We start from the raw sequence: 22,324 nt of genomic DNA, 5'->3' as shown, positions 1-22,324 counted from the left end.
CACACCTACCCACCAGATCAGGCCCTAATTTGCCCCATGTGGGCTCCTGATCACTCGGCCAAACCCTCAGATCCCCCTCAGACCCCCTTCCGATCACCTCCCCAGTGCATTGATTGCATCTATTCTCCCCTCTAATCACCCCCTGAGACACCCATCAATCACCTCCTGTCACCCTCTAGCACTCCTATCCATCAGATCAGGCCGTAAGCCCCCTGTGGGCTTCTGATCACCCGGCCAAACCCTCACCCGCCCCACCGCAGTGACAGAATTTTTTTTTCTGATCACTGCTGGCCTCTACGACTTAATTGTCGCTGAGACCAACCGTTATGCCACACAATACGCAACCGCCAATCCAAGAAGCTACCATGCCCAGCCTTTTCAGTGGAAACCACTCCAAGTTTCCGAACGTAACATTTTTTGGGGCCTTCTCCTTAACATGGGTCTAGTCAAAAATAATGTATTGCGGTCTTATTGGTCTACGCACCCAATACATCACATGCCCATGTTCTCTGCTGCCATGTCCAGGTCACGATTTGAGAACATCCTGCGCTTCCTGCACTTCAGTGCCAATACAACCTGTCATCTATCAGGCCACCCTGCTTATGACCGGTTCCACAAAATTCGGCCCCTCATAGACCACCTGTCATCAAAATTTGCAGATGCTTATACCCCTGAACAGGCATTTTGAGGCATTTGGGCCTTATTTTTTTATTTTATTACACACAATTGTCCATTTACAGAGATATTTCTCCCATCCAGCATGGGTATGTGTAAAAATACACCCCAAAACACATTATACTATTTCTCTAGAGTACGGCGATACCACATGTGTGACCCCTTTTTGCAGCCTAGGTGCGCTAAGGGGCCCAACGTTCTATGAGCACCTTAGGCTGGTCCTTAAAGAGACACTGAAGCGAAAAAAATATATGATATAATGAATTGGTTGTGTACTATGAATAATTACTAGAAGATTAGCAGCAAAGAAAATATTCTCATATTTTTATTTTCAGGTATATAGTGTTTTTTCTAACATTGCATCATTCTATAATATGTGCAGATTACACAACACTCAGCATTCAAAATGAGTCTTTCAGTGCAGTCTGTGAAGTAATGAACTCTCCTCTAGCCGAGGAAAAGTAAACAGTTCAATTACAGTTGAGATAATAAAAGTCAGATAACAGCCCTCTCCACGACTAAGTTAGTCTGAGAGCTTAATAGCTTTTTTGCATAGAGATAACAACTGGAGTTTCTCAACTCTTCCTGTACTGGAAACATTTAGACTGATGTATCTGATCTTTATGTTTTATTTCTTAGCTGTACTACACATACAAATCATAATATCATCATTTTTTTTTTCGCTTCAGTGTCTCTTTAAGGGGTAGAAAGACTGTGGTCCTCAAGTGGTTAAAGCGCTTGGTGAGCCATCGCCAGAGGTATCAATTCGGATCCCTTTGGGCATCAATGATGGCAAGAAGCCTTGGTTGAAATGCAGCTAATAAAGCTCAAACTATGATACTTCTGTATTTGTGTTTCACAGATTGTGTAAGGTTTTTATGCTGGAATGTTATGTTTCCCTTCTGGCAAACCTGATACATTTTACTCAAGTAAAAAACATTCATATTTGTTCAAACCATTCCCAGAATTTGCTTTCAACAGCCTTCTAGTTATCATTGTGTTGTAAAGACAAAAAAATCCCCAAAAGTTAAAAGCTATTAAGAATATCCGGGGATTAGGGGGCAGTTCGCCATTTTCTTACTTTCTCTCTCCCTCCCTCTATATATACAGGTTTCCCTTTCTTCTCTTTACTTACTTTAATACATACTCATCTTCCTTCTCTCCCCTTTACCGCTCAATCATTCATACCTTGACAGCTTTGATTTGTAATGCTGGCCTTTTTTCAACATGAGGGGATGAGAGGACGTGATGGTTCTTTACATACCTCACATGTCCCAGACGATAGCTCATAATTGTTTTTTTTTTTGACAAAGTGATTTCTCTGTCATGAATGTATTTAAACATGTCTACTCTTCTGGCCCAACTTCATATCTACCACCACATATACTATCCAGTCAATTGTACAATTGTATGAGAGCTTCATGTGCCTCCTGTACACTTTTCTTGATAGCTGCTCTTCTGTACTAACTGCACATTGTACTTTTGAAAACCTTTAAAACCTTTAATAAAAAATATTTTTTTAAAAAAAAAAAGCTACTAAGAGTGGCTAAGAATAAAAAAATTAAACTATTCCAAAATGGCTTTCTGTGAGTCCTGATTTGAATCCTATTGAGCACCTATGGAAAGAACAATGGCAATACACTTTTTCCCCTTAGTTTTCTCCAAGTTGATATTTTCACACCTTATCAATATAATGCCTTTTAAACCCCCAGCAAGCAAAGAAAATACTTTTGATAGTACTTTTTTTAACTACTTTTAGTATTTTTTTAAGATAGTACTTTTTTTTTACTACTTTTAGTATTTTTTCAATTGTGAAATGCTGAAAAGTTATTTTAAAGAGAAGATGAAAAATTATCACCCAGGAGAAAACTTAGGAGAAAAACTAATTTGCATATGGTCCAATATGTAGTCAAGTGTAGGCATCTCACGGATAGCTAAAGACTCAAATGTTTGCCATGATTGTCTGTACACATGGTATGTAGGTAGAAAAACTATGTTTTGTAAAATACCCTTTAATGGCTAACAAACTTTCAGGGATCTAGTCCCCTTCTTCAGGCATATTTCGAAATGTTAGCTGCAGTAAAACACTGCATGCAGGTAGCACACTTCAGCTAACATCTGGGAATATGCCTGACGAAGGGGACTAGATCCCTAAAAGCTTTCATAATTTAACTGTATCAGTTAGTCATTAAAAGGTATTACTTTTACACAACTTTGTTTTTTCATCCTACATAATTTGTTTGTCTAATATGGTAAAAGTCTCTCAATCTTTATCATCACTGGTGTTAGAGCAACTGGCCTATAGCCATTCAGGCATATAATACATGACTTTTAGGGACATGCACAATGGTGATAAAGGTTGCATATAAAAACATCCAAAAACAAAACAAAAACATAAAAAGAAATGAAACAGAGCAGAACAACTTTCTAAGGCTTCTACTCCAAGTTCCATCTTCTCTATTGTATTTACCAAATGACAGGCAGCTAAAATGTAAACATCAGTGATGTTCTATAATAAGGTACTATAGCTAACTTGCATGTCATAATATCAGAGGGGACAGCAGATGAGTGAAGTGGTGATACACACATAAATAGCAAACTGCCACCAACTCAGCCAAACTTAAAATAGCGATTCTCATTATTACAATGTGCAGCAGGCTGGAAATGGCTATTGACTGCTGCTATAGGGAAGTTGGATCTGCTACCTTATATATTGCCCAGGATGCTGGACCAGTGGTGCACAGGTCAGCTATCTGCAATATATCCTTGTTAACAGGAGCGTAACTAGAAATCACTGGGCCCCCCTGCGAAACTTTGGATTAGGTCCCCTCTCTCCAATCCCGCCAATAGGTACAGTTCCAAGCTGTACAGAAGAGCCTGCTGCACACTAAATAGGGACTGTGTACAAACCTTTGTCTACAAAACTTTGTATGATTCGTTATCAGTGGCTGAGCAGGTGCAGTCATTAGAACAATAGTCCAGAGAGCAGAAAGCTTTTTCTCTCCATGCCCAGACTCCTCAAGCACCCCTACAGGACACAGCACTTGGGAGGGGGTAGAAAAGCGCTGTACACAAGACCAAGCTGAACACTAAATAGAGACTGTCTACAAATCTTTGTCTGTAAAACTTTGTATGATTCCTTATCAGTGACTGAGCAGATGCAGTCATTAGAACAACTGTGCAGAGAGCAGAAAGATTTTTTTGCCCTTAGTTGTCAGTCTCTCAGGATGGGGCCCCCTGTGGCTTCTTGGCCCCCCTGCAGCTGCATCCCTTGCAGGGTCTATTGTTATGCCCCTGCTTGTTAATACTATTATTATTATTATTTAGTATTTATATAGCGCCGACATATTATGCAGCGCTGTACAGTGTATATATATATATATTGTATTGTCACTAACTGTCCCTCAAAGGAGCTCACAATCTAATCCCTACCATTGCCATATGTCTATATTATGTAGTGTAAGTACTGTAGTCTAGGGCCAATTTTTTTTAGGGGGAGCCAATTAACTTATCCGTATGTTTTTGGGAATGTGGGAGGAAACCGGAGTGCCCGGAGGAAACCCACGCAGACACGGAGAGAACATACAAACTCTTTGCAGATAGTGCCCTGGCTGGGACTCGAACCAGGGACCCAGCGCTGCAAGGCGAGAGAGCTAACCACTACACCACCGTGCTGCCCATACTATCAGCAATAGCACATATAAAGTACAGAAACATTGGATAACAAAGTCTTTCTTAATGCTGGATACTGACTCTCTTTTCAACCATATAATATAATAAACCACTGCTTTGGCATAGCTTTATAGTGTTACATTTACTCACTATTATACAGTACTAATTGGAGCAGTCCTGTTTATTCATAGCAGTTGTGCCTTTGTCCTTTACTAACCTGCAAACTTCCCCTGTAGCAGCATTATACATACTTATTTATTTGGATTTTATCGCTTGGTTACTGTTTATCATCAATGCACGTATGTGCTAAGTGATGGAGCAGAGTATTCTGTACACCCAGATAGGCACCCAGTATAACAAGTTAGAACTCTTTACTGAAAAAAAAAACCACGCAGATATATATCATACACAACCATCAGGAAATGCAGCTTACTTAGAACAGAGAGAAACACTGAGTGAATAAAGGAAATAACAATGCTATAGAGATCATCATCACATTTTACAGACAGTGACATCTTGTTGTTGTTTTACTATACTGCAGTTTAGGTAATAATCCTGTTGATACTTCCAACATTATGTGCCATTCACTCTGTAGTAGTATTGCATGCTAGTTAGCCATTAGTGCCTCATTACATGTTATCACTGATGTCTACATCATAACTGCTGATATGTTGTATATTTGAAATAGAGGCGCAAGGAAATTCATGCACCTGAGGAAGCTGCTAGAATATCAGTAAAATTACCAATATTCTACTATTAGGCTCTGTGTAATTACGATAGTAAAATATTGGTAAGCTGACCCCATTCTCCCTTGAACCCATCTTCTGTAACCTAACCAACCCCCCCAACAGATACCTTTACCCTAACTGCCCACCTTAACCAATGCCTAATCCTAACCGACCATCCCACTTCAATGCCTAACTGTAACTACCCCCCCTCATCGATGCCTTATCCTAACCATCCATTCTGCCACAATCACCAATATCTGTGCACCTATCTTTGCCTAGAGAGAAAAGACAAAGAGAGCGCTTAAAGAATCAGTATTAGGATAAGGAAAATGCCCTATCTAGGACAGATCTCACCTGGTTTCTTGTGGCTGTGTGATAAGACAGCCAATATGAGCAGTTATCCCACTTAATGACCGGGTACTGGGCACTGGAAATCCAGAAGATGTGATGGCATCCTGGTATTCTGATGGGAGCTCCAGTCGGGAGATGTCAGTACTTGTAGAGTTCATAGGTAGATGCAGCGCTAGACAGCCGCAAACTCTCAGTCGGAGAGAGACACAATACTGTGCTCCTTAGCTGCTGAAGCATACAAGTACAGGGGATATGGGCTGCACTTTACAACTGCTTTATAAAAGAGAGCAAGCGTGACGGTACAATGAGATGAAACCATGGAGTGCAGGGCCGGATTTAAACCAAGGCCACGTAGGCCATGGCCAAGGGCACCACAGGATCAACGGCGGGCAGCAGCATGCTATAATGTGAGGGGGGATCATCTGGCTTCTTATACTGGAGAGAAGGGGGGAGCGGTCATCAGGCTACCTATACTGGAGGGAAGAGGGGGTCATCAATGGTTATCTAAACTGGAGGAGGAGGGGATGGTTATCTTGCTACCTATACTTGCGGTGTGTGTGTGTGTGTGTGGGGGGGGGTCATCTTGCTGCCTATACTAGAGGGAAGGGTCAACAGGCTACCTATACTTTAAGGGGGGAGGGGTCATCTGGCTATCCCTACTGAAGGGGGACAGCTGCCGACAGTGGCCTTGGGCAGTAAAGAGTACAAATCCATCCTGATGGAGTGCATTTTTGTTTTTCTAAGAAAGATCCTTTGCATATCACTCCACCCTTCCTTGACTCGATCGACTCTTGATCCTGGCTGACAATTATATTTCGTGTGTATGAACTATAACTTCTGTCAGCACGAACTTGGTGTTATTGCAGTGCACAATTTTTTATATCACATAGGCTTTTGTAAATGCAACTATTGCACCAGCAACAATACCGATATCATCGCATCATCAAAATGTCTCCCAGAGGCTTCCATATATCCCACTACATCCTGATGCTGTTTGAATTGCCTTAGGCAGTGCATCAACAACATTAAAGATCTACTCAGGCTACTAGAACATTCACCGTGCACATTTATAACAATCCATTCACTAGGGTCACATTGCTTATTTATTTATTTTTTAAATTAAAGCCTGTAGATACATAGAAATAGCTTTAAATGTCCTGATGGCAACACTATCTAGTTCAATGCACTATCCTAGCAGCAGGGCTCCTGCACAGGGTGATGCTGCCACCTGTAAGATATTCTACTAAAATTCCCATGATCCATTGTGGTAATGGCTAATACTCTACTGGCAATGTAAAGAGTAGATTCACTATAACTCATGTGTTATCCAAATACACAAAGTGCTGCGAGGAAGAGAAAACACAGAAGCAATGGTACTGCATGTCTTTATTAACACATTTGTGGTTATAAAATGACTTTTTTATTACTTTTACCCAGAGCACCTCTTTAAACGGAACCCAATGTGAGAGGGATATGGAGGCTACTATATTTATTTCCTTTTAAACAATGCAAGTTGCCTGGCAGTCCCCATGAACTGGTGTCTCTAATAATTTTAGTCATAGACCCTGAACAAGCATGCAGATCAGGGGCTCGATTCACCAAGCGGTGCAAAGTGTTAGCACCGTGGTGAAAAGGCCCTTATCACGCCTAAAGTCACTTTAGGCATGATAAGAAGAAACTCGCGCGAAGTTACCGCGCGCAAAGTTTTGCGCGCGCAACCGCGCACGCGCGCGCGCAGCGGCCCCCGCTTCGCGTGAAGCTCCTATTAAGCCCTATGGGACTTTGCGCGCGCTTTCACGCGCGTACGCGCGAACGCGCGTACGCGCGGTAACTTCGCGCGAAGAGCAGGAAAAAGCGGTGATAACTCAGTGGTGAAAAGGTTATCACGCCTAAAGTCTTTTAGGCGTGATAACTGGGTTATCACCGCTTTGTGAATCGAGGCCCTGGTGCTCTGATCTGGATTAGCCACATGCTTGGCTCAGGGTTGTGACTCAGACACTACTGGTGCCAGGGAGAAAATTAGTTTGCTGATGGAGGCAGTGTAAAATGAGAACAGCGAGGGGTCAAGAACAGAGCCTTGTGGGGCCCTGACTGAGAGGGGGGTGGAGGTTTAAGAAGAACCGATTAAGGAGGTCTTAAAGGAATGATTTGAAAGGTAGGAGGTGAACCAGGCCAGTGCAAGGTCTTGGAAACCCACAGATTGCATGGATAGGGAAGCAGGGAATGAGCTGATGAAAGGTCATGGACGAGGAGTGTGGAGTATTTTCCTTCGGCCTTGGCAAGTGTGAGGTCTTTGACGACCTTGGTGAGGGCAGTCTTGGTGTAGTAGGCTGGCCAAAATCCTGATTGTTTGTGGTCGAACAGGAAGTTGGAGCTAAGGCAACTGTTCTCACATTGGTGGACTGGATGCTCCAGGAGTTTTGAAGCAAGGGGAGGAGGGAAAGAGGGCAGTAGCTGGATGGTAGTGAGGGGTCGAGTGTTGTTTAAAAGGAAATTAATATGGCAGCCTCCTTATCACTCTCTGGGTTCTCGTTCAAACCCACTTCTTTTTTTCCCAAATGCTACAGTGGTTACAACCCTTTTCTATAATTCTTTTTAGAATGTTAAAGTCCATACTGAAAAAAATGTGTGATTTGCAACAAACTTTTACAATGCTACAGCTCAAATTTTTAAGATAAATAATTGCTTATCCCTATTTATGAATCCTTACGTCTCTGTCTGTGCGTGTATGTGTATACCATGCTATCTATAGAAATAGCTCAAAAGCTAATCCACCCGACATCATAAATTACTTAGGGTGCCTTTATTAAGATCTGTTGGCGTAAGGCTGTCCTGACAACCCTGACATTACGTTCATGTTTGGCTTTCAAAAATTGGGAAGAGTAATGACTTCTAGACACGCATTTGGTTGAGTCTTCTGCTGTGGCTGTGTCCTAAATGTAACTAACTAGATCAGTTTGCAGTGCACTAACTCAGTATCTGTCAGTGTCTCCAGAATTCTCCTGCAACATAGTCACTGCCTAAATCAATTTCTTCCAAGTGAAATTATATCACAGCACAAAGTCAACTCAGAGTATTTTGTTAAGAATGTCAGCAGTGCACATTCAATGGCAGCTGCCGATATACGACACCATTAAATAGCTCATTTATTCCATAAAACGTGTAAACACAGGCTTAGAAATCCATGGCTGGGATAATCCCCTGATCTGTGATTTTTGGAGGGGAGGAGAGGGGGTGGCTTATGGAAGCAATGGTGTAATCCAAAATAAAACGTGCCTGGGACCTAATGTCCAAAGTCTGCAGTCAGAGCAGATTGCAAAGTGGTTTTTGGAGCATGATAAAGAACTCAAAGCCAGAAGGAATGTGCAACAGTTTACACTGACGTAGTGCCTAATTTGTTAAGGCTCTCCAAAGCTGGACAGCTCTGTAAAACAGCAGATATTTGTATAGGAATTTTCCAGAGCGTGCTAAATAAATCACCATTCACCATTTATTACAATACGTCTTGTTATAGAACTAGAACAAACCAAAGACCCCCTTACTGGAAAAGAGAGAATAATACAGTACAGTGACCAGATTTTTCTGGGCCCAAACTGGAACGGGAAGGTGGTGGGGGAATGAGATAATGGGCCTGATTCACAAAGCGGTGATAACTCAGTTATCACGCCTAAAAGACTTTAGGCGTGATAACCTTTGCACCGCTGAGTTAGCACCGCTTTGTGCTCTTTATCGCGCGCAAAGTCCCGCACGCAAAGTTTTGCGCGTGCAATCGCGCAATCGCGCAATTCCGCGCGCAGCGCCCATAGGGTTTAATGGGCGCATCGTGCGCACTGCACCGTGCGCCGCGCAATTGCGCGCGCAACGGTTTGCGCACGGGAATTTCGCGCGAGTTTCATTTTATCATGCCTAAACTGAGTTTAGGCGTGATAAAGGGCTTTTCACAGGCGTGCAAACACTTTGCACCGCTTTGTGAATCAGGCCCAATATATTACACAGATACATGTTGACAAATATGCATAGGGCAGGGAGAGTGATCTCTCCTGCTGATACATATCATTTTTGCAGAGCTGCATTAGAGCCATCCTTAAAAATTTCTGACACAATAAAGAAAACATTTACAAGTAATTTTGTGAGACATTATCTGAATGCACAAGTATGGTGCGTACCTAGGGTATTTGACACATGGTGCTAATTATTTGAAGACACCCCCCTCCCCCACACTTCCTCTTAAAACACATGCATTTTTTTCTAACTACATGGTGGAGGAGCAACTTCAATGAATAGTGTTCTTGCCCCCCCCCCCCCCCCAAAAAAAAAAAACTGAATCTGGCAGCAGTCTCCTACAGAATACACATAATCTGGCAGCAGCTTCCCACAGAATGCAATTAGATAGGGAGCAGTTTCGCACAAAATGCAATTAGCTTGTTCCCGCGTGCCACCTCTTGTCCCCTGCATCTCCTCTGTTCCCCCTGTGCCACCTCTTGTCCCCTGCATCTGCTCTGTTCCCCTCTGTTCCCCCTGTGCCACCTCTTGTCCTCCTGTGTCCAATATGTACTCCTTGTGCCACCTCTTGTCTCTGTGTCCCCTGTTCCTCCTCTTGTGCTCCCTGTGCCACCTCTTGTCCCCTATGTTACCCTTGGCTACTTCTTGTATCTCTGTGCCACTTGTTGTGCTCCTCAGTTTCCCCTGTGCCACTCTTGTCCCCTGTGCCACCTCTTGTGCTCCTGTGTTCCTCCTGCGCTGCCTCTTGTCACTCTGTGTCCCCTATGTTCCCCCTGTGCCAGCTCATCCCCCTGTGTCCCCTCTGTTCCCCCCGTGCCTCCTCTTGACCTGTGTACACTCTATCCCACCTGTGCCACCTCTTGTCCCAATGTGTCCCCTGTTTACACCCTTTGCCATCTCTTATCCCTCTGTGCCACCTCTTGTGCTCTTCTGTTCCTCCTGTGCCACCTCTTGTCACTGTGTCCCCTATGTTCCCCCTGTGCCACCTCATCTCCCTGTGTGTCCCGTGACACCTCTTGTCCCCTGTCTTTCCCCTGTACCTCCTCCTGTGCCACCTCTTGACCAAATGTGTCCCCTATGTCCCCCGTGCCACTTCTTGTCCCTCTTTACCATTTCTTGTCCCTCTGTGCCTCCTCTCATGCGCCTCTGTTCCCTCTGTGCCATCTCATCCCCCTGTAACCTCTTTTCCCTCTGTGCCTCCTCTTGTGCCACCTCTTGTCCCCTTGTGTCACCTCTTGTCCCTTTGTGCCATCTCTTGTGCTCCATTCCCCATGTTCCACCTCTTGTCCCTATGTGCCCCCTATTTTCCCCCGGTGCCATCTCTTGTCCCCTGTATCCCCTCAGTAAACCCTGTTCCACCACCTGTGCCACCATGTCCCCTCCATGGCCCCCTTTCTGCAATACTCACGGCGCATTGATCCAGCAAGGAACCTAACAGATCTCCTGCAGGCCACTCAGCTCCAGTCACCAGTTACTTCTGTCCACGCTGATGACATGAAAGACGCAGACCGGAAGTTACCATGGTGATGGGACACTAAGCAGGAGAGTTGGTGACTGGAGCGGAGTGGCCTGCAATGGATCTGTGAGGTTCCTCGCTGGATCGATGCGCCATGAGTATTTCAGAAAAAGGCCCACGGAGAATCAGCAGCTGGGAGGGCCGCGGCAGGAGGTCTGGAGGGACCCCTGCAAGGCGAGTCACCTAGTGCGGGATGCTTTTGCTGCCCGACGCTAGGATCGCCACTGTGGTGCGCACCTCCACAGTACCAAAAACCTGCTCATGCATGAACAGCTACATGCTACTGCATAGGTGTGGACTGTACTTGCTCACGCGCAGTACATCAGCGATTGTACACAGACAGGAGTGCGGCCATCAGAACAAATATGACAATCGCTTGTTGGATGTATTTAGAAGGCCCTTGTGCAGGAACAGTGGGCTCAAGCATGATTCTACTGAGGTAAGTAACTTTTACCTTACTTCTTCTTATAGGTTCACATTAACCACTTAAGGACCAGGGCTTTCTGCAGTGATCGGTGCTGCGTGGGCTCTCCAGCCCGCAGCACCGATCAGGATTGAGCCTTGGCAATCAGACTTCCCCCCTTTTTTCCCCACTAGGGGGATGTCCTGCTGGGGGGTCTGATCGCCGCCGGCTGTTTGTGATCTGCGGGGGAGGGGGCTCTTCAAAGCCCCCCTCTGCAGCGTTTTCGGCGCTCCCTCCTTCCCCTTACCTCCCTCTCCCTTCATGGGCTGCGCAGGACGGATTTCCGTCCTGCGCATTGAAGGATAGGCTTCAGCCTATCATATGCCGGCGTTTCCCGGCCAATCAGAGGCCGGGGATCGCCGATCTACATCACGGCGCTACTGCGCAGCAGCGCTGTGTGATGTAAACAGCGCGGATTTCTTCCCCGCCTGTTTACAGTTCGCTGGCGAGCCGTGATCGGCAGCTCTCCGGCTGTTCACGGAGACAGCCTCCGTAAACTGGCATGGAAAGGCCGCTCGATCGAGCGGCCGTTTCCATGTTATACCACTAACGACCCGCCGACGCCTATCGGCGTTAGGTGGTTGTTAAGTGGTTAAGCATTGCCCCTCCCAACCCAAAACATAATTAAACAGAAGCTCACCACATGTAATTAAGTAGTGTGAGCCCACTATCACAAATGCAAGTATACTGCCCAAAAACAGCTAAGTGGGGGACACAAAAGATGAAAGACAGGTAGCCAGAGTGGCCCCTTGCTCCCCCTCCCCCAGCTACGTATCTGATCTGCTGGTGGGTCAATAGTGCACCCATAGACTCTGGCATCTGGCATATTTGGTGGGCCATCTAGGACACCTGGCGGCCCACCTGGGACACATTTGTGCCATCTGCCCCCCTCCTCATCTGTACCCGCATCCTCATCTGACCCTGTGTCCTCATCTGCCCCCCCCCCTCTTCATCTGTCCCCGCATCCTCCTCTCCCTCAGATTTCCATATTTTCTTTGTCTCCTCGGCTTTCCCTATGTGCTCCTCTGCCCCCCCTCGGCTATTCCTATGTCCTCCTCTGTCCCCTTGGCTTTCCCTATGTCCTCCTCAGTCCCCCGGCATTCCCTATGTCCTCCTCTGTCCCCTGGCTTTCTATATGTCCTCCTCTGTCCCCCCAGCATTTCCTATGTCCTCCTCTATCCCCCTGGCTTTCTATTTGTCCTCCTCAGTCCCCCTGGCTTTCCCTTTGTCCTCCTCTGTCCCCTGGCTTTCTATATGTCCTCCTCTGTCCCCCCAGCATTTCCTATGTCCTCCTCTATCCCCCTGGCTTTCTATTTGTCCTCCTCAGTCCCCCTGGCTTTCCCTATGTCCTCCTCTGTCCCCTGGCTTTCTACGGGCTTGATTCACTAAACTGTGATAATGCATATCACGGCCGTTTTCGTGTGAATTTCGTTTTCGCGAGCAAATTCACAGTCGCTCGCAAATGCAAAAATGTGCATAAAAACGGCCGTGATATGAGTTATCACGGTTTAGTGACTCAAGTCCTATATGTCCTCCTCTTTCCTCCCTGGCTTCTTATGGTCCAAAAAATACGGCAATCCCTAACTCTGCCATGATCTAAGATCTCTACCATAGTCTAAGGCCAAAGAGTAATTTCAGTATATTTTGGGGGAAAATCAATGTGCTTTGAGAAAATAAAAAAAAACACACAAGCATGAGGAGAACATGAAGGGTCCATGGTGATAACCACTGTGCCATCATGCTACCTAATAAATAGATGATGTTTCCAGTATGTATTAAGTATCATTTAATATTTATGGTATTTTCCTTCTGTAATAGGTGCTATCTCAACATCAGTAAACAATGAGTTATGGTGATGTTCACTGCTTTTTTTTAATAATTATTTCCCATAAATATTGATTACTTATTGATACTTGTTTTACAGGTACACCTATGGCTTTAAAGCTCCTCCCAAAGACTCTAACCAAGCGGCAGAACTTCTTGTATGAATACTGTATAGCTCTATCACTGTCGTCTCACCCAAACATCATTGGCATGTTCGGAATTGCATTTGAATCCTCTGAACACTATGGTTTCCTGTATGAAGCTGCACTGCAGAAAGACCTCATCTCTGTCATAAAGCCAAGTGTAAGAGAATATTGTATGCCTGCCTACATGTTTTTCTTAGATTATCTTGGATATTCCAAGCATAGCTGTGGTGTGCAGAAGTATTAGGCCTAACATACACAGAGTAAGAGTGGGCCCATGTCATACCTTTACATTTGTCATCCAATACAGAGCTCTATAGCAGAGATAGAGACTAGGGAGCAATCACTGGACTAAACTGCACTTTGAATTCTGATTAGAATTTTAGCAGAGGCCCGATGTAAAATAAATGAGCCCACTGCATGGTCCTGTGTTCCTAGATGCTCAACCAATCTTCCCCTCAACCTGGTTATGTTGCTTATCAAGTATGATTAATTTTGCTAACTAAGCCAATTCAGATTTAAGGGAGCCATACAACAGGAGATGATGGGCAGATTCGACCAAGAGACAAATCTCTCTCTCTGATCCAATCTAATTAGAGAGAGAGAGAGATCTGTCAGCTGCCCATACACTGCAGACCGATTCCTAATTTCAGCAAAAAAATGTCTCAGGAATCGGCCAATTCCACCGCATCTACTGCATCCACCACAACAGTGTTCATTGCTCATCACAATATTGCTCGCCATTACCACCATGCACCCAATCGACCATGACTGCCCGACATCTTGAAGCATATACGACCGATAAGTGCAACCAATTTCAGCCTGAAATTGTGCATTGTCGATCGGGCATGCTCATGGTGGCACCGCTTTTCATCCAATTCAATAATATGTATGGAATCAGATGTTTGTGCTGAACAAAGTTATATGGACAGCTTAAGAGTAAACATGATCAAAATTATTGTATCTGTCTAAAATCACTAGGCACTAATGGCTAATGTTTAACAACCGGTAGCCTGATCATTTAAGCAGCCTAGACAATACATATCAATAGGGCATGGCTAAGTTTAAACTTTTTTTTTTATTTTATTTTTATATATTATCGTTTTTATTACATTTTTCCAGAGATACAACAAGCAAGTATCAAAAGGCATAAAATGGAACATGCTTAATGAGAATTTTTACATGGTGCTGTAGTTCACATGTGCATGAATTGCTGGAAGTCTTATTAACCATATAAGTTTAAACTTAACAATATGACTGATTCAATATAATACACACAAATCTATACCTTTTCAAAAGAGATTAAAACTTAACTTTTATTCCGACCACTAAAAACCATTAGCCTGTAAAACTACTGTTTCCATACACAGACTGGGGAAGTTAGAAAGGAGTACACAGAGCCCTGTGAATGAAGCTAATGGGCTCGATACAGTAAACTGTGCTAAGCGTTAGCACGCCTGTGAAAAGCCCTATATCATGCCTAAAGTTAGTTTAGGCGTGATAAATTCACATCGCGTGCAAAGTCCCGCGCGTAAAACTTTGCACGAGCTCAGCGGAATGCGCCTATAAGGTCGCATTGGGTGTGACTTTAACGTCGCACCATGCATCATTAAGGTTGCACCCAATGCGATCTTATAGGCGCATCAGGTGCGCCGTGTTCATCACAGCGCGATGCACCTGTGCGCGTGCAAAGTTTTGAAGAATTTAGTAAACGGTGCTAACCCAGTTAGCACCCTAGTTATCACGCCCAAAGTCTTTAGGCGTGCTAACTAAGTTAGCACCGTTTACTGAATCGAGCCCACTGAGTTTAGCTCACTAAATCAAACACACGACACCCCACCCATAAACCCTATATGTTTCACTCTATAATAATTAGGGGCTTTGTCAGGGGAACTACAGTATCTAAACTGGAAAGTGCTCAGTTTGCTACATAAACATAATAAATACAATAGATATGGAAAATAAAAAACATGTCATAGCCTCACGGCTATATTAACAAGACTGTCAATATAGCCGTGAGGCTGTGACATGTTTTTTTTTATTAACCATATATATTTCTGATGAAATCTGAAATATAAAGCTATAAAAGTGATATACTGTATATATAAAGCTATAAAACATACAAAACATAAAAATATGAGGACTCTTTTCTATATTACTAATGTTCTATTTATTTTCTGTACTATTTATAAAGTGCCAACATCTTCCATGGCGCTGTACAAAGTAAGAAACAAAATGGGGTACAAAATAATACAGACAATAGTATACACACCAATATATGAAATACTGAGTTGGTACAAAATACAGAATCGGTACAAAATTCAGAATTGGCAATTACAGTGACAAAATTAATATAAATAAATGTACTACTCATACAATTCAGCATCTCATAAGTTTATTTTCACTTTGGGTACAGTTTGAAAGATTCACATTTCTTTTAATGAAGAACACTAGAAGTTATTGTATTTTTATTGTAAAATCCTTTTTAATATATTAATATATTTTAATATATTATGCTAAAACGAAATAGTACAAATGTATTGCATGTACCTCATCAATCATCATGTTTCATCAATTATTTGTTTATATAACAGGAAGGAGTACCAGAACCCATTGCCAAGAAGGTTACCAGTCAGCTGGTGTGTGCACTTGAATTCATTCACAGCAGGGGTCTGGTCTATCGAGATGTAAAGCCGGAAAACGTTCTTCTTTTTGGTACAAACTGTCAAAGAGTCAAACTAACTGACTTCGGTTTAACTCGACCCAAAGGCACCTTGCTTAAACTTGTATCTGGCATAATTCCCTACACTGCACCTGAATTAAGCAACAGTCAGAATGGAGAAGCAGTACCCATTGATTTCACACTAGACGCCTGGGCCTTTGGAGTTCTCCTGTTCTGCCTGATGACCGGATATTTCCCCTGGGAGAAAACATTGCCATCTGATCCATTCTTTGAAGATTTTATGCTATGGCAGAAAACTGGCAGTCACGAAGAGTTGTCTTGGCACTGGAGGAAACTGACATTTGAGGCAATGGATATGCTTAGGCAGTTAATGGCCCTGAACCCAGCTGAAAGGAGTCCAGTGAACAAAGCTTTACGGTACCTGAACTGTCCATGGATTGTGGATAACTGGAAATCACTGCAGAAATTAAAATAACATTTCAGCTTCATATATTTTAAGGCTGATTTTATTTTATGATAGCATAATGCAAGGGCTAAGTCCCCCCAAAAATAAAGTTAGTAGTCCACTGTAATATATACACGTATACAGTATATATATATATATATATATATATATATATATATATATATATATATATATATATATATATATATATATATATTTCCCTCAAACACAAGCACCTGGTTGTTTTTGCTGATAAAGCCTACCGGTAACTAAAGACTTACTGAAAGAAAAGAAAATGGCAAGACTGGTGCTGGGCTGACTAGTTAAACTAGTTTAGCAATGCCCTGTAAGTGTTACCAGAGAAATACCCTGCCCTGTAAGTGTTACCAGAGAAATTATTTTCTATAGAATAAGCTATCATTTGCCCCTCCCATCAAAAATGCTTGCCTCTTATGCTGGAGTTTTCACCACAGCTCTTCTGCTGCTTCAAACTAGTCAGAGCATCCATCCACTAATGCTAGGCGGGTGCATGCTCTGGACTGCCAGAAGCAGCATAAAAGCCATGATCGGAGCTCTAGTATAAAAGGAAGGAACCAAAGCTGGGTGGGGGGCACAGATAACCGGAACTACAGCAAATTGTTCCTCTAGTAGCACAAACAATATAAAACTGAACTAGTCAGGACTAACTCTACTGTTACTGTCCTTTTCTTGGCTGTTTTTCTACGAAGACACCTAACATTGTTCTGTTTATTTTGAAACATCAAATCTATTAAAATGGACCCATGCTGCATTGCGCAAACATAAAGGCCACACTTCATAAAAAGATGCAATCCTATTAACCTCAAAATTAGCCTAAGCAGGAATTGATTTCTGAAAATACCTCATAACACGTGTCTATGGTGGCAGCCGGCCAGGAAGTGGATGGACATGGAAGGACTAGAAAAGTGGCCTAGGGTTGGCCTTACAAATAACAAATGTTAAAACAATCTTACAACAGCCACACTTTTGTTTCTCCCACGCTTGGGTTAGCATCTTCTTTTGGGAATAGGTACTTTATACTATATATATATATATCTATATATCTATATATATCTATGATATCTCCTCTCTGAATGTATAGTTCACTGTATATGCAGATGACATCGGATTCTCACAATGCATCTGTGAGGAAGGGTTTGAATTTCATTCTCTAGGCAAAATCACCTTAGAGATGATTCAGTTTCCAGGCAATTTTGACAACATTTATTTTAAAACGATAGCAAGCTATAGAAGAATGGATAAAATATATGTAAAAAGTTCACTTTAATGTTTTTGTTGTTGTTTTTATTCAGGGAATTTGCCCTAAAATATTTTGGAACTGTGCTACTTTAATGTATGTTAAAGTGCTTTATCGCCTACTGTTCACAGATAATTGGGCATCAGCATCATGGTTACAAAAGGTTACAGACAATGATAATAGGGGTGACAGACAACACAATACAGGTAATAAGCAATAAGATGCACAATTCCAAATCATACACTAGAGTAGTGGTCCCAATAATACAAGTTAACGTTATTCTGTGAGTGCACAATCAATTATGACACAAGGTGGGAGTGCCCTGCCATAGGCTTACAATGCCTATTGATGACCCTATGAGTATAATTTACATGGATTCTCCTGAGCTGGAGAAAACTAAAGTGCTTAAAGGACCTTGTAAAACTAGACAAAGAATTATCAAAAAATCATCTATTAGGTGGCAACATTTTGCAACCTTTGCTATATCACTCACATCATAGTGAGGGATGCAGCAGAGTTATTGATCTAGCAGCATGGGAAAATGCAGGGCTACATGAAGCCTTCCTAGGTTAAATCTTGCAATCTCATGCCGATTCCCACAAGCAAGATTTTCCTCAGCTTACTCAGGAAGTCATCAGCTTACTCAATAGAGTTTTTAGTGGGGTGAGTTGACAAGCAACACTGCTAACTCACTAACCTTTCAGAATACGTCACAATGGTCCAATATGACAAACAATTTTGGAATCAAAATAATATTTATAATATTTTTTAAATAAATCTAGAGTAGGCAATTCTTTCTGGATTATTTGTAGTCTCAATTGTTCTCTAGCTTAAGAGAACCTCAGTTAATCAAGCCCTGTGACTTTAATGGTATGTGTCACAATGACCAATTATTGTTTGTAAAATAAAGTAATTATAGCACTTCCTGTTAAGGTTTTTTTGATTCCTGATAACCTGTACCTTACCTGTTACCTGTAACCTCCACGTATCTATAGGATGAGAGAGACCAGGCGCCCAATGGTGCAGTGTTGTAGGTTGAGTTGGTATATCTAAAAGTACAAGACATATACTCACACAGGTGGGTTGCAAGAACTTGCATTCACTGTCAGAGCCCGCGGGAATATAGCCGCCCCCGTCGATTTCCAGTTCTGTCAAAGCAGATGCTGGTTGGTCGCTCTCCTTGATACTTGTGAGGACTGACTATCAACCCCAAAGGGTGTAGACTATGCTAAAAAAACACTGGCGGAGGTGCCCCTGATGATAGACAACAACTAAAGCTACATGGTAGCAGAAGTTACAGAAGTGTAATATTTTACCTTCTCAAAAGGACAAACCAATAATTAAAATTAAATCATTTTTTTTTACCATATAGTTATGTAACCCAAGCTGTGGTAACAGGGACTTTCATAGAGTTTTATACAAAATGGATTATAACTCTCTTTCATATTTAGAGGTTGAAATATTTATACATGTCTGGCTTCTTTCTAGGTGAAATACGTAACAGTTGCATTATTTTGTTTGTTTAACAGTTATTTAACTTATAAAATAGAGACATGCACTGCATTTTAATAGCTTTTAAATGCTTTATACTACAATTTATGTGTTTGGGTTCCAATAAATAAGAATATTGTATAATACGGTGTGTTTCAGTTTCCTTTTTACTGTGTTGCTAACTGGGTAACAAGCCTGCCTTTTTAACAACGCACTAGACCCGTGGTGCAATCCAGGGAGGAGGTCGAGTGGTGTATCTTCCTTGTTTTCAAGATGAAATGAAACTGAATAAAATCAATAATGAAAAAAACCACCCAAAAAGTAGATACCATAGATAAACTAAAATAAATATGAAAACAGAGTTACATTTTAATCAGAGAGTGAAAACATTACATAATCTTACATTTAAAGAGGAACTGTCGTGAAAATCTTAAAATTTAAAACACATACAAATAAGAAGTACATTTCTTGCAGAGTAAAATGAGCCATAAATTACTTTTCTCCTATGTTGCTGTCACTTACAGTAGGTAGTAGAAATCTGACATTACCGATAGGTTTTGGGCTAGTCCATCTCTCCATAGGGGATTCCCAGCATGGCCTTTATTCTTTATAAAGACATTCCCTGAAGAATATTTATATAAAGATGCTGGCCAGCCTCCCTGCTCACTGCACACTATTATGGCAGTTGGACAGAGCAACTGCCACTCACAAAGTGCGTTTAAAAATAAAGAAAACCCTGAGAACCCCTCTATGAGAAGATGGGCTAGTCCAAAATGTGTCGGTAATGACAGATTTCTACTATTTACTGTAAGTGACAGCAACATAGGAGAAAAGTAATTTATGGCTCATTTTAATCTGGGAGAAATGTACTTCTTATTTGTACGTGTTTTAAATTTTAATGCTTTCATGACAGTTCCACTGTTATACTTAATTTGACCCTCTTTGGAATTTATCAGTTCATTTACAGTTTTTGGCATGATTTGTATTAGTTCTTGGAATATTTTTATACTTTTATAATATTTGAAATAGATTTTCACCAAATTAGTGATCATTTTTTACTGTTAATTTTCTATATCCCTGCCTCTAAGAATTACCCTCTAATTTCCAAGTGGATAAATCCTTGGCTAGTCCAGACACAGAACATTCTTCCTCTGTACCACGATGGTCGGAGCCATGCTTATGCGCTTTGAGTCCCACGGGAGAAAAGCGCTTTACAAATGTTATTTGTTGTTGTTGTTGTTGTTATTATATTCCCCAATGCATGCCTTCATTCTTTTGAGTTATGGAAAGGTATACAGTCTTACTGGAAAATGTTTGTCAAAGCACATTTTGATGTGTTTTGTCAAAAATGGGAATATTTTTTTTTGCAGCAATTTTCGCTGCTAAAGGTCTTCCATACCTAGAACCATATTCCAACAAACATGAACACTTGTTAATATTTTAAACACAATAGCTCTTATTCAACTCACTTTTTCTGTTTGGAGATCATTTTCCTTTTCTGTGAATAACTTTTCAGCACTCTAAAATTGAAAACCATTAGGCAGCTGCCACAATTATCCCTTCAATTTCTGGCCATGTTTTTCTGCATTTTTCCGTATTTGTGATTCTACATTTTGTGACTGATTTTTTTTCTGGGGGGGGAGAGTCCTAAATTTTCTTATGTTTGCACATGTTTTTATACAATTTTTTTTTTCATTTACAAGAAAATATGAATTAACTTCACATTTGCATGCATTGCTTTTTGCTTTGCTAACGTGGAAATTTACAATCTCTATTCATATGGGAATCATACAGAAAAGAATACATGCTAGCTAAATGTTTCGGCAGAAGATTCACTTCCCAAAAATCGCACAATAACACAAGTCAAATTTGATGCCATATATTTACATTAAATGTGTGGCAAAAGCGAATTAGCAAAAATGCAAATTGAACGTGACTTCTGCTATGTGTAAAAGGGGCCTTAGACTATGGAAGACCACTCTTCTGGGAGGTAAGACAAGCAGGGCCAGTGTTTGCACAGAACTAGTCCTAACATACAATGAGGAGATACGGAAAATAACAAACGCTAGCTAAACGCGAATCATTCGCAACAGTGCACGCGTTTATGCGCGGTCTCCACGTGAAAAGCACAATAGAGACAAACACGCCTAACTAACCACCGACAGACAAACATGAAACAGAGGACGCGAGCGCTCGCTTAACGGTTACCTCACCGAGCCTCCAGCAAGCGTTCGTAGCAGACAAGACAGACACACGAAAACATGAATAAGCGAACGATAGGATCCACAGCACTAGCGAAAAGTGGCTAGCGCGATCCAGGAAGACAGAACAGAAGGATCCACAGCACTAGCGCAGGATGCTAGTGCAATCCAGGTACAGAGTAGCAGAACAGAAGGATCCACAGCACTAGCGCAGGGTGCCAGTGCGATCCAGGGAAACAGATCAGAAGGGGCTAGCGGTAACAACCACTGTTCCGGTTAGCACCCAGACACACAGAACGATTTCCTGTCGACCACCGCTGGGACAGGACAATCGCAACAGAAAACAAAACAGATAAGCAATCCTAACTGCACTAAGGAAACCTGCCCAGTGCAGTTTCCAGGGATTACTCTAAGCTGATATTCAAACAATGAGCAAGGCTGACACTCTCCAGAGTGTTTCACAGGAAGACTCCTTATGACCAGCAACTTACTGTGGTATCACATAGTATTTATAGAGCAAGCCCACAAGGGATGTGGCTAGGCAATCTGCATGACAAACATATGCAAATTCCTCAGCAGCAAGTTGCAATACTGACAAAAGGTCTCTCTTCCAGAGACCTGCAGAATGCAGACCTGAACAGCGGCCAAAAGGCTGCCTGCCTGCACAGGCAGCCGAGCAGATCATTACACAGGGAAGAGGTTTGGTGGGGTATACATTCAAAAGGCACATGTTTTAGAAGATTGCCGTTATTCCATTATCATTAGCTTTTAAAATTTGCGTGCCACCATTGCTGTTGCTTTCTAATGCTAACTTCTTAACATTATCAAATCTAATCCCTCCATACACTATGCTC

At 42.2% G+C, this 22,324-nt stretch overlaps 1 protein-coding gene across 1 annotated transcript in view; it reads left to right on the top strand.

Annotated features, from left to right (window-relative positions):
• LOC137522788 (serine/threonine-protein kinase SBK2-like) overlaps positions 1 to 16,660 on the top strand; it is a 58,893-nt gene extending 42,233 nt beyond the window's left edge. The window contains exons 3-4 of the mRNA XM_068242875.1: positions 13,332 to 13,534; positions 15,969 to 16,660. Coding sequence (XP_068098976.1) covers positions 13,332 to 13,534; positions 15,969 to 16,532 — 767 coding nt within the window. The 3' untranslated portion in view covers positions 16,533 to 16,660. The remainder of the gene's footprint in view (positions 1 to 13,331; positions 13,535 to 15,968) is intronic.
• The last annotated feature ends 5,664 nt before the right edge of the window (positions 16,661 to 22,324 follow it).

This window comes from Hyperolius riggenbachi, chromosome 6 (assembly GCF_040937935.1).
Source record: "Hyperolius riggenbachi isolate aHypRig1 chromosome 6, aHypRig1.pri, whole genome shotgun sequence".
NCBI lineage: Eukaryota > Metazoa > Chordata > Amphibia > Anura > Hyperoliidae > Hyperolius > Hyperolius riggenbachi.
Note: the sequence above shows the minus strand (reverse complement) of the source record. Positions and strands in the feature narration are given on the sequence as shown.